At 40.2% G+C, this 13670-nt stretch overlaps 1 protein-coding gene across 2 annotated transcripts in view; it reads left to right on the forward strand.

Moving 5' to 3' along the window:
* Positions 1-10427, forward strand: part of BIRC2 (baculoviral IAP repeat containing 2) — a 41882-nt gene extending 31455 nt beyond the window's left edge. Inside the window, exon 10 of one of the 2 annotated variants that reach the window (XM_065944464.1) lies at positions 10291-10427. In XM_065944464.1, the coding sequence (XP_065800536.1) occupies positions 10291-10334 (44 nt within the window). In that variant the 3' untranslated portion in view covers positions 10335-10427. Of the gene's footprint in view, positions 1-1282; positions 1342-10290 lie in introns of those variants that run through there. The other variant, XM_065944465.1, reaches the window with a different exon arrangement.
* Positions 10428-13670: the final 3243 nt, after the last annotated feature.

The following is a 13670-nucleotide window of genomic DNA, read 5'->3' on the forward strand; positions in this document are numbered from 1 at the left end:
AGTGTAACATTTCAACCAGTATCCCTTACTATGTATAAAATAAACCTATTAGTGCATAGTTCAGTTCAGTTCGGTCGCGCAGTCGTGTCCAGCTCTTTGTGACCCCATGGACTACAGCACGCCAGGCTTCCCTGTCCATCACCAACTCCCGGAGCTTGCTCAGACTCAAGTCCATTGAGTTGGTGATGCCGTCCAACCATCTCATTCTCTGTCGTCCCCTTCTCCTCCTGCCTTCAATCTTTCCCAGCATCAGGGTCTTTTCCAAGGAGTCAGCTCTTCACATCAGGTGGCCACAGTATTGGAGCTTCAGCTTCAGCATCAGTCCTTCCAATAAATGTTCAGGACTGATTTCCCTTAGGATTGACTGGTTTGATCTTCTTTCAGTCCAGGGGACTCTCAAGAGTCTTCTCCAATACCACAGTTCAAAAGCATCAATTCTTCAGCACTCAGCTTTCTTTACAGTCCAACTCTCACATCCATATGTGGCTACTGAAAAACCATAGCTTTGACTAGATGGACCTTTGTTGGCAAAGTAATGCCTCTGCTTTTTAATATGCTATCTAGGTTGGTCACAGCTTTCCTTCCAAGGAGCAAGCATCTTTTAATTTCATGGCTGCAGTCACCATCTGCAGTGATTTTGGAGCCCCCCAAAATAAAGTCTGTCACTGTTGGTATTGTTCCCCATCTATTTGCCATGAAGCAATGGGATCAGATGCCATGATCTTAGTTTTCTGAATGTTGAGTTTTAAGCCAGCTTTTTCACTCTCCTTTTTCACTTTCATCAAGAGGCTCTTTAGTTCTTCTTCACTTTCTGCCATAATGGTGGTGTCATCTGCATATCTGAGGTTACTGGCATTTCTTCCAGCAATCTTGATTTCAGCTTGTGCTTCATCCATTCTGGCATTTCACATGATGTACTCTGCATATAAGTTAAATAAGCAGGGTGACAGTATACTGTCACTAATATATATTAGTATATATGTCACTAATATATATTAGTGCATAATAGCAGTTCTTAAACACTTTGGTCTCAGAGCCCCTTTTACAATCCTAAAACTTGAGGACCTCAAAGAGTTTGTGTATTTGTGGATTGTAGAAACAAAAACAAAATTTTAAAGTAGCTAATTCATTTGAAAATAAACACATTGAATTTTTTAGGAATGAAGCAATCCACATTACATATCAATGTAGCACTTGTGAAAAATTACTATTTTAAAAATTTAGTAAGAAGAAGAGCATTGTTTTACATTTTAGCAAAATTCTTTGATGTCTGGCTTTACAGAAGGCAGTTGGATTCTTGTATCTGTTCTGCATCTACTCTTGTAAGAAGTTGTCTTGATTAAAAGATGTGAAGAAAATTCAGCTTCTGAGAGTGTATGGGAAAGCAAGAATTTTTCAGGTAATTTTGAATTTTATTTCATGCCACACCAAAATTTGGAAACTGGTAGTTTCTTAAAGATAGCTAGAGTATAGAATCTAAAATCATATTAATAATCTTTTAAATTTAAAAAAAATTTAGGTAAATTTACTTAAAAATGTATTTGTGCATTTTATATTTTAGAACAATTTTAGTTTCACAGCAAAATTGAGCAGAAAATGCAGAGGCTTCCCATATACTCCGTCCCTACATGTACGTGAACAGTCTCCCTCACTAATCAGTGCCCCTCACTAGAAGAGCACATTTGTTACAGTTGATGAACCTACATTGACACAGCATTATCTCCTAAAGACCATGGTTTACCTTAGAGGTCACTTGTGGTGCTACACATTCTGTGGTTTGGACAGATGAACAATGACATGTGTCCAGCACTGTAGTATCATTCAGAATAGCTTCACTGTCCTAAAGTCTCTCTGCTCCATCTCTTCAACTATCCATCTGAGCTAACCCCTGGCAACCACTAATCTTTTTAATGTCCAGTGGGCTTTTTGTTTTCTCTCATATAAGGTCCATTGATGACTCTTGCACTTTGAATGGATCTTTTACCATCATGTACCATCTTGCCTTGGTTGTTTGGAAAATGTTTGTTTACTCAATTATGTAGATCTCACAAATGTTGACACATTTCATTTATGCAGTCTTCAAATCATGTTTGTTAATCTCACCAGTACCACGACATTTGTGGTCAGTGTCAGGGCAAGTCTAAGTATTGGGAAGCTTTCAAGCTCATAGAGATAGTTACAAGTTTTCCAAGCTTTTAATTTTTGCTTAAAAGCTAGATTCTTATCATTTAGCTACAACACTATCAGTTGTTTTCTCAGACTCAGTTCAAGAGAATGACTGCCAAATACTTACACTGTCAATGTTGTTTTCCAGTCATTCTTGTAAGTAAAAATGCTATCCCATGGAAAAAACCAGCTAGTTCAGCTTGCTGTTCAATCGCACAGGTGCTTTCCTTGAGACACATATTGTACTTTTGTATGCAGCGTGACCAGTGGTCATGTATGGATGTGAGAGTTGGACTGTGAAGAAAGTTGAACGCTGAAAAATTGATGCTTTTGAACTGTGGTGTTGTAGAAGACACTTGAGAGTCCCTTGGAGTGCAAGGAGATCCAACCAGTCTATCCTAAAGGAGATCAGTCCTTGGTGTTCACTGGAAGGACTGATGTTGAAGCTGAAACTCCAATACTTTGGCCACCTCATGCGAAGAGTTGACTCATTGGAAAAGACCCTGATGCTGGGAGGGATTAGGGGCAGGAGGAGAAGGGGCCAACAGAGGATGAGATGGCTGGATGGCATCACCAACTCAATGGACATGAGTTTGAATAAACTCCGGGAGTTGGTGATGGACAGGGAGGCCTGGCATGCTGCGATTCATGGGGTCGCAAAGAGTTGGACACGACTGAGTGACCGAACTGACTGACTGATGCAGCGTGAGGACTTTGTGTTTTCCCATTGTGTCAGTACTGAAATGATGTCTGCTCAAGAATCAGACCTAACAATTATACTACTTCATCAAAAGCATTCTTGGACTTCTCTGGTGGTCCAGTGGTTAAGAATCTTCTGCCAATGCAGGGGACACTGGTTCGATCCCTAGTCTGGGAAGATCCTACATGCCACAAGGCAGTTTAGCCCGTGAGCCACAACTACTGAATCTCTGCTCTAGAGCCACAAACCTCAACTACTGAGGCCAGCGGAAATCTACAGCCTGTGTTCCACACAAGAGAAGTCACTGCAATGAGAAGTCTATTGTACTGAAACTAGAGAGTAGCCCTCACTTGTGGCAACAAAAGAAAGTTCTTGATCAGCAACAGAGACCTAGCACAGCCAAAAATAAAAAGTAAATAAAATTAAAAAAAAAAAAAACTAATGTGCAAGTGGCAATTTTTTATACTGTGAGTCTGTGGCAATAATGGACATGGCTGGTACAACCCTAATTCATGCTAAGGTCAACTGTACCATCAGTGAGAGTGGTAAATAACATCTTAGTGCCATTTTTAATTTCCAGAACCCCCAAAGGGTCTCGGGAACACTGAGAGATCCAATGGACTGTGATTTAAAAATCACTGGTGTATGGTAACTATGAAGTCTTATTCTCCACAACAATTAATCCTTGAAAGAGTTGTATTAAGACAGAGTATTTAGTCTTCTCTTTTGAAGTTTCTTTGGTATGCAAGGAGTTCTTTTTCCAACTGCACCTTTTTTCTTGGTGCCTTTGGGAGAGAAAAGTGGGGCTGCCTAGCAGCTCTGTCTCATCTTCCCACTTCTTTTTGGGAGCCAGTCAGATTTTGTAACTTTGGCATCAAGGAGCCTGCCTTGGCTTTTCAGCATTTCCAGTGACTAAGTAGAAGTTTTATTCTGGGATTCAGCATGAGGAAATCTACACCTAAATGTCATGAAACCCTTTATGAGTAATAAAGATGTCACTTTAATTTACGTGCCATTTTAATTGGACCGGTAATGGTGGAGAGTTCTAACAAAATGTGGTCCACTGGAGAAGGAAATGGCAAACCACTTCAGGATTCTTGCCTTGAGAACCCCAGGAACTGTTTGAAAAGGCAAAAGGATATGACACTGAAAGATGAACTCCCCAGGTCGGTAGGTGCCTGATATGCTACTGGATATCAGTGGAGAAATAACTCCAGGAAGAATGAAGAGACAGAGCCAAAGAGAAAACAGACCCAGTTGTAGATGTGACTGTTGCTGAAAATAAAGTCTGATGCTGTAAACAATATTGCGTAGGAAGATGGAATAAAGGTAATTTGAATCTGGTCAAACATGAGATGGCAAAAGTGAACAAAGAGTTTTAGGAATCAGTGAACTAAAATGGACTGGAATGGGTGAATTTCATTCAGATGACTGTTATACTTACCACTGTGAGCAAGAATCAGAAGAAATGGAGTAGCCATCCTAGTCAACAAAAGTGCAGTACTTGGGTGCAATCTCAACAACGACAGAATGATCTCTCTTCGTTTCCAAGGCAAACCATTCAGTATCACAGTAATCCAAGTCTATGCCCCATCCAGTAATGCTGAAGAAGCTGAAGTTGAACAGTTCTAGGAAGACCTATAAGATCTAGAACAAACACCCAAAAAAAGATGTCCTTTTCATCGTAGGGGACTGGAATGCAAAAGTAGGAAGTCAAGAGATGCCCTGAGTAACACGCAAATGTGGCCTTGGAGTACAAAATGAAGAAGGTCAAAGGCTAACAGAGTTGTGCCAAGAGAACACACTGGCCATTGCAAAAACCTCTTCCAACAACACAAAAGACAACTCTACACAGGGACATCACCTGTGGTCAATACCGAAATCAGATTGATTATATTCTTTGCAGTTGAAGATGGAGAAGCTCTATACAGTCAGCAAAAACAAGACCTAGAGCTGACTGTGGCTCAGATCATGAACTCCTTATACCAATTCAGACTTAAATTGAAGAAAGTTGGGAAAACTACTAGGCCATTCAGGTATGACCTAAGTCAAATCTCTTAAGATTATATAGTTGAAGTGACAAATAGATTCAAGGGATTAGATCTGATAGACAGAGTACCTGAAGAACTATGGACGGAGGTTCGTAACATTGTACAGGAGGTAGTGATCAAGAGCATCCCCAAGAAAAAGAAATGAAGAAAGGCAAAATGGTTGTCTGAGGAGGCCTTACAAATAGCTGTGAAAAGAAGAGATGCTAAAGGCAAAGGAGAAAAGGAAAGATATACCCATCTGCTTTCAGCGTTCCAAAGAATAGCAAGGAGAGATGAGAAAACTTTCCTCAGTTATCAATACAAAGAAATAGAGAAAAACAACAGAATGGAAAAAACTAGAGAACTCTTCAAGAGAATTAGAGATACTTGAATCAGTTCAGTTCAGATCAGTCGCTCAGTTGTGTCCGACTCTTTGTGACTGCATGAATCACAGCACGCCAGGCCTCCCTGTCCATCACCAACTCCCGGAGCTTACTCAAACCCATGTCCATTGAGTCGGTGAGGCCATCCAACCATCTCATCCTCTGTGGTCCCCTTCCCCTCTTGCCCCCAATCCCTCCCAGCATCAGGGTCTTTACCAATGAGTCAGCTCTTCACATCACGTGGCCAAAGTACTGGAGTTTTAGCTTCAGCGTCAGTCCTTCCAATGAGCACCCAGGACTGATCTCCTTTAGGATAGACTGGTTGGATCTCCTTGCAGTCCAAGAGACTCTCAAGAGTCTTCTCCAACACCATAGTTCAAACGCATCAATACTTGAATGGGTACTTCTAAAAAATTGAAAGTATATAAAGTAAAATGTGCAAGTCCTCCTTAATTTCTCCCTACTGCTACTTTCAACCTTTTTCACAGGGCTGCTGCTAAGGCACTTCAGTTGTGTCCGACTCTGTGCTACCCCATAGATGGCAGCCCACCAGGATCCCCCGTCCCTGGGATTCTCCAGACAAGAACACTGGAGTGGGCTGCCATTTTCTTCTCCAATGCATGAAAGTGAAAAGTGAAAGTGAAGTTGCTCAGTCATGTTCGACTCTTCGCGACCCCATGGACTGCAGCCCACCAGGCTCCTCCATCCATTAGATTTGCCAGGCAAGAGTACTGGAGTGGGGTGCCATTCTTCACAGGGTTAATCACCTTTAAATTTGTATTTAATGTGTGTGCTTGTGCATTTATGCATGTCCATAAGTATATACTCCATGATTTTTCTATGAAAACAGAAATCATAATCTTGGTTTCAAAGTTACAAGGAAACTAAAGATTTTCTCTGTCCTTATCTGGTATTTGGGACTTCCCTGGTGGCTCAGACTGTGAAGAGTCTCCCTGCAATGCCAGAGACCCAGGTTCGGTCCCTGGGTTGGGACGATCCCCTGGACAAGGAAATGGCTACCCACTCCAGTATTCTTGCCTGGAGAATTCCATGGACAGAGGAGCCTGGTGGGCTACAGTTCATGTGGTTGCAAAGAGTCAAACACAGCTGAGCGCCTAAAGACTTTCACTTTCAGTATCTGTTATATGTAATCTCTATAGTATTTCAGGTGATTACATGTACAGTCTCTTTCCACCAGAACTCACTGTCTCTTGAGGAAGCTTATTCATTTTGAAGCTATTGTGATTGTGAAGGTAATTTGTAGAGCAATGTAATTTGGAATAATTAGGATATATGCAGATGCCAAAGGCGAAGAAGCCTGGGAACAGGCATGGAGACTGGTGACAGGTTCAGTATATGTAAAGCACAGAAGTACAAAGGAACAAGACAGGGGCCCTGAGGCCCTGAGAAATACCTTTTAATTCAAAGTAGAAAATAATTGCTATAAGAGAGGTTCAGATAAAGTGCTCTGGGGATTTTTAAAAAGAATCTTAACTAGGGTAGTAATCAATTGGGTGTTGAGCATTAGATGGGATTAAAATATATAAAATTGGACAACAGAGGTGTTGGGAAGTATTTTCCAGGCAGAGGGAAAAATCTGAAGAAAGATAAAAATGCATGAAGTGTTTTTTGGGAAAAAGTCAGTAGTTATAGGGTCAGTGAAAATAAATAACGAGAAAGAAGATTAAGAAGTTAGGATGGGTACCCGATTTGAGCTTTCCTGTCTAGAGATCATTCTAAAGGTGATGAAGAGCTATTGGTTTTTCAGCAGAGGAGTTATATAATTATAGCTTTATAAAGACTAACGTCTGTTTCCAAGGCAAACCATTCAATATCACGGTAATCCAAGTCTATGCCCCAGCCAGTAATGCTGAAGAAGCTGAAGTTGAACGGTTCTATGAAAATCTACAAGACCTTTTAGAACTAATATCCAAAAAAGATGTCCTTTTCATCATAGAGGACTGGAATGCAAAAGCAGGAAGTCAAGAAACACTTGGAGTAACAGGTAAATTGGGCCTTGGAGTACAGAATGAAGCAGGGCAAAGGCCAAGAGAACACACTGGTCATAGCAAACAACCTCTTCCAAGAGGAGAACTCTACACATGGACATCATCAGATGGTCAACACCAAAATCAGATTGATTTTATTCTTTGTAGCCAAAGATGGAGAAGCTCTATACAGTCAGCGAAAGCAAGACCAGGAGCTGACTGAGGTTCATATCATGAACTCCTTATTGCCAAATTAAGACTTCAATTGAATAAAGTGGGGGAAACCACTAGACCAATCAGGTATGACCTAAATCAAATCCATTATGATTATACAGTGGAAGTGAGAAGGAGGTTTAAGGGAGTAGATCTGACGGACAGAGAGCCTGATGAACTATGGATGGAGATTCGTGACATTGTACAGGAGACAGGGATCAAGACCATCCCAAAGAAAAAGAAATGCAAAAAGGCAAAATGGCTCTCTGAGGAGGCCTTACACATAGCTGTGAAAAGAAGAGAAGCAAAAAGCAAAGGAGAAAAGGAAAGATATTCCCATTTGAATGCAGAGTTCCAAAGAATAGCCAGGAGAGATAAGAAAGCCTTCCTCAGTGACCAATGTGAAGAAATAGAGGAAAACAATAGATTAGGAAAAACTAGTGATCTCTTCAAGAAAATTAGAGATACCAAGGGAACATTTCATACAAAGATGGGCACAATAAAGGACAGAAATGGTATGGACCTAACAGAAGCAGAAGATATCAAGAAGAAGTGGCAAGAATACACAGAACTGTACAAAAAAAATCTTCACAACCCAGATAATCACGATGGTGTGATTACTCACCTAGAGCCAGACATCCTGGAATGTGAAGTCAAGTGGGCCTTAGGAACTATCACTACGAACAAAGTTATTGGAGGCAATGGAATTCCAGTTGTGCTCTTTCAAATCCTAAAAGATGATGCTGTAAATGTGCTGCACTCAATATGTCAGCAAATTTGGAAAACTCAGCAGTGGCCACAGGACTGGAAAAGGACAGTTTTCATACCAATCCCAAAGAAAGGCAATGGCAAAGAATGACCAAACTACTGCACAATTGCACTCTTCTCACACACTAGTAAAGTAATGCTCAATATTCTCCAAGCCAGGCTTCAGCAATATGTGAACTGAGAATTTCCAGATGTTCAAGCTGGTTTTAGAAATGGTAGAGGAACCAGAGATCAAATTGCCAACATTCGCTGGATCATCAAAAAAGCAAGAGAGTGCCATCCTAAAGGAGATCAGTCCTGGGTGTTCATTGGAAGGACAAATGTTGAAGCTGAAACTCCAATACTTTGGCCACCTCATGCAAAGAGCCGACTCATTTGAAAAGACCCTGATGCTGGGAAAGATTGAGGGCAGGAGGAGAAGGGGACGACAGAGGATGAGATGGCTGGATGGCATCACCCACTCACTTTACATGGGTTTGGGTGGACTCTGTGAGTTGGTGATGGACAGGGAGGCCTGGTGTGCTGTGGAGTCGGAAAGAGTCCATGGGGTCACAAAGAGTTGGACATAACTGAGTGACTGAACTGAACTGAACTGAAAGAATAATGTAGAGGCAGAATTGAATTTAAAGAAGTTTGGGAAGGCTGGTTGATTGGACTTGAAGTCAATTCATAAACACCATAAATAATAAAAAAAAATAGTATTTGTGCCAAAAAATGGAGAAGGGGGTTGCCACTTATGCAGATGACTAAAGCCAAAAGAGACTCTTGTCCTCTTGAAGCGGTCAGTCTCCATACCCTCTTCCCCATTGTCCTGGCAAACAATTTGCTTTTTGTCTCTGGGTTTATCTATTTTGGATATCTCATATAAATAGAGTCAATATGTGGCTTTTTGTGCCTGGCTTCCTTCACTTAGCATAGTGTTTTTGAGGTTCATCACATTATAGCGTGTATCAGTACTTCATTCCTTTTAATGGATGAGTAATACTACATTGAACATATTATCCATACAGCTAATGGTGTACTTGGGGTACTTTCTACTTTTTGGTTACTGTGAGTAGTACTGCTATGAATGTTCTTTTACAAGTATTTGTTTGGATACCGGTTTTCAGGTCTTTTGGTTATGTACCTGGAATAGGTTTAACTTATTTAGGAATTGCCAGACTATTTTTAACAGCAGCTGCACCATTCATTTTATATTCCTACAAGCAAGCAATACACGAGAGATCCCATTTCTCTACATTCCCTGCAACACTTGGTATTTTCTGTTTTCTTTCTCTCTCTTTTTTATAGCTGTCCTCATGGATGTGGAATTGGTTCGTATTATGATTTTCATTTGCATTTTCCTAATGGCTAATGTATATTTTTGGAGAAATGCCTATTCAAGCTCTTTGTCCACTTTGCAGTTGGGTTGCTTGTCTTTTCGTTGAGGAGTTCTTTATATAATATATTCTGTATACTAGACACTTTTTAGAACTATGACTGCAAATATTTTCTTGTTTTCTGTAGGTTTTTTTACTTTCTTGCTTATGTCCTTTGTGCAAAAGTTTGGTTTTTATTTTTTGATGTTTTATATTTAATTCAGTGATATATTTTGAATTGATTTTTATTTATTTGACTGCCCTGGGTCTTCATTGCAATGTGAGGGCTCTTTGTTGTGGTATGCAGGTTTCTCTTGTGGAGCATGGGCTCAATAGCTGTGGTGTGTGGGCTTAGCTGCCCTTCAGCATGTGGGTCTTATTTCCCAGATGAGGGATCAAACTGGCATCCTCTGCATTGGAAGGCGGATTCTTAACCACTGGACCACCAGGGAACTCCCCTGGTTTTTAATTTTGATGAAGTTTAATTTCTCTGGTTTTTCTTTGGTTGCTCATGATTTTGGTCTTAAAAGAATCCATTGCCAAATTCAGGGTCATAAGATATATTCCTGTTTTAAGAGTTTTATTGTTTGGCTTTTATATTTAAATTGTTAATCCATTTTGAATTAATGTTTCTATATGATATGAGATGAGGGTCCAACTCCATTCTTTTGCATTTTTGAACAGGGACAACTGGATATTTGTTGAAGAGACTATTCTTTCCCTGTTGATGACCTTGGAACCCTTGTCTAAGATCAGTTGATCATTGAAGGAAAAAAAAAATAAATGAAAATATACTTGTGTACATGAATTGGAAGAATTAATATTGTTAAAATGTTCATACCACCCAAAGGCACATATAGATTCAATGCAATCTCTATCAAAATTCCTGTGGCATTTTTCATAGAAATAGAAAAAAATTCTAAAATTTGTATGGAACCAGAAAAACAAAATAAAAGAAAATGAAACCCAAACCCTTAATTTGCTAAAGCCATCTTGAGAATGAAGATGAGAATTGGGGGCATCGCATCCTGATTTCAAGTTATATTGCAAGCCTACAGTAATCAAAAGAGTATGATACTGGCATAAAAACAAACCCATAGACCAGTAAAACAGAGTAGGGAGCCTAGAAATAAAGCCAAGCTTGGAGCTAATGGTAAAGAACATGCCTTTCAATGCAGGAGATTTAAGAGATGCAGGTTCAATCCCTAGGTTGGGAAGATCCCCTGTAGGAGGTCATGGTAACCCACTCCAGTATTCTTGCCTGGAGAATACCCATGAACAGAGGAGACTGGCAAGCTATAGTCTATAGGGTCACAGAGTTGGACATGACTGAAACGACTTAGCATACACAAACACAGTCAACTAGTTTTTGACAAGGATGTGAAGAATACACAATGGGAAAAGGACAGTCTCTTCAATAAAAGGTATAGGGAAAATGACATCAACATACAAAAGAACAAAATTGGATCCATATCATACCCCTTAACAAAAATAACTCAAAATGTATCAAAGACTTAAACATAATATCTGAAACTGTAAAACTTCTGAATGAATAAAAAGGAGGGAAAAAGCTTCTTGACATTATTCTTGGCTATAATGTTTTGTGTATGACATCTAAAATTCATACAAAAAAAGCAAAAATAAACAAGTGGGACAATATCAAACTAAAATGCTACCACACAGCAAAAGAAACAATTGACAAAATGAAGAGGGAAAAATATTTGTAAACCATATATCTGATAGTGTCCAAAATATATAAGGAATTTGTACAACTCAATATCAAAAAACAAACATATCAATTAAAAATGGGCAGAGGAACTGAACAGACTTTTTCCAGAGAAGACATACAAATACCCAACAGGTAAATGAACAGGTACTCAACATGACTAATCATCAGAGAAATGCAAATCAAAGCCACAAAGAGATGGCAACACACACCTGTTAGGATGGCTGCTATCAAAAAGACAATACAAGTGTTGGTGAGAGTGTGAAAGGAAACTTGTACACTCTTGGTGGGACTGTAAATTGTATAGTCACTGTGGAAAACAGTATGAAGTTTCCTCAAAAAACCAGAAGAAAAATTATCATGATCCTGCAATCCCACTTCTGGGTGTATCAACAATGGAAATGAAATCGGTACCTTGAAGTACTGCCCCCCATTTATTATGGTTTTATACATAATAGGCAAGATGTGGAAACAATCCAAGTGTCCATTCAACAAAGAATGGATTTAAAAAGTGTGAGATTTTATATACATAGTATATTTCAGTCTTCAAAAAGAAAGAGATCCTGCCATTTGCAACAATATGGATGAACCTGGGTAACAATGAAAGTGAAGTCGCTCAGTCGCTCAGTCGTGTCTGACTCTTTGTGACCCCATGGACTGCAGCCTCCCAGGCTTCTCCGTCCGTGGGGTTATCCGGGCGAGAATCCTGGAGTGGGTTTGCCACTTCCTTCTCCTGGGGATCATCCCGACTCAGGGATTGAACCCAGGTCTCCCACATTGCAGGCAGATGCTTTACCCTCTAAGCCACCAGGGAAGCCCTGCCATTTGCAACAACATTAATGAACCTGGGTAACATTGAAAGTGAAAGTAAAGTCGCTCAGTCGTGTCTGACTCTTTGTGACCTCATGGACTGCAGCCTCCCAGGCTTCTCCATCCGTGGGGTTTTCCGGGCAAGAATAGTGGAGTCAGTTGCCATTTCCTTTTCCAGGGGATCATCCTGACTCAGGGATTGAACCCAGGTCTCCCTCATTGCAGGCGGACGCTTTACCTTCTAAGCCACCAGGGAAGCCCTGCCATTTGCAACAACATGAATGAACCTGGGTAGCATTAGGCTGAGTGAAATAAGCCAGACACAGAGAAAACATAACATGATCTTGCTTGTATGTGGAATCTTTTTTTTTTTTTTTTTTTTTTTAAATATTATTTTATTAGTTGGAGGCCAATCACTTTACAACATTTCAGTGGGTTTTGTCATACATTGACATGAATCAGCCATATAGTTACACGTATTCCCCATCCCGATCCCCCCTCCCACCTCCCTCCCCACCCGACTCCTCAGGGTCCTCCCAGTGCACCAGGCAAGAGCACCTGACTCATGCATCCCACCTGGGCTGGTGGTCCGTTTCACGATAGATAGTATACATGCTGTTCTTTCAAAACATCCCACTCTCACGTTCTCCCCCAGAGTTCAAAAGTCTGTTCTGTACTTCTGTGTCTCTTTTTCTGTTTTGCATATAGGGTTATCGCCACCATCTATCTAAATTCCGTATATATGTGTTAGTATACTGTAATGTTCTTTATCTTTCTGGCTTACTTCACTCTGTATAATGGGCTCCAGTTTCATCCATCTCATTAGAACTGATTCAAATGAATTCTTTTTAACGGCTGAGTAATATTCCATGGTGTATATGTACCACAGCTTCCTTATCCATTCATCTGTTGATGGGCATCTGGGTTGCTTCCATGTCCTGGCTATTATAAACAGTGCTGCGATGAACATTGGGGTGCACGTGTCTCTTTCAGATCTGGATTCCTCAGTGTGTATGCCTAGAAGTGGTATTGCTGGGTCATATGGCAGTTCTATTTCCAGTTTTTTAAGAAATCTCCACACTGTTTTCCATAGTGGCTGTACTAGTTTGCATTCCCACCAACAGTGTAAGAGGGTTCCCTTTTCTCCACACCCTCTCCAGCATTTATTGCTTGTAGACTTTTGGATAGCAGCCATCCTGACTGGCGTGTAATGGTACCTCATTGTGGTTTTGATTTGCATTTCTCTGATGATGAGTGATGTTGAGCATCTTTTCATGTGTTTGTTAGCCATCTGTATGTCTTCTTTGGAGAAATGTCTGTTTAGTTCTTTGGCCCATTTTTTGATTGGGTCGTTTATTTTTCTGGAATTGAGCTGCAGGAGTTGCTTGTATATTTTTGAGATTAATCCTTTGTCTGTTTCCTCATTTGTTATTATTTTCTCCCAATCTGAGGGCTGTCTTTTCACCTTACTTATAGTTTCCTTTGTTGTGCAAAAGCTTTTAATTTTCATTAGGTCCCATTTGTTTAT

This window comes from Muntiacus reevesi, chromosome 9, assembly GCF_963930625.1.
Source record: "Muntiacus reevesi chromosome 9, mMunRee1.1, whole genome shotgun sequence".
Classification (NCBI taxonomy): Eukaryota; Metazoa; Chordata; class Mammalia; order Artiodactyla; family Cervidae; genus Muntiacus; species Muntiacus reevesi.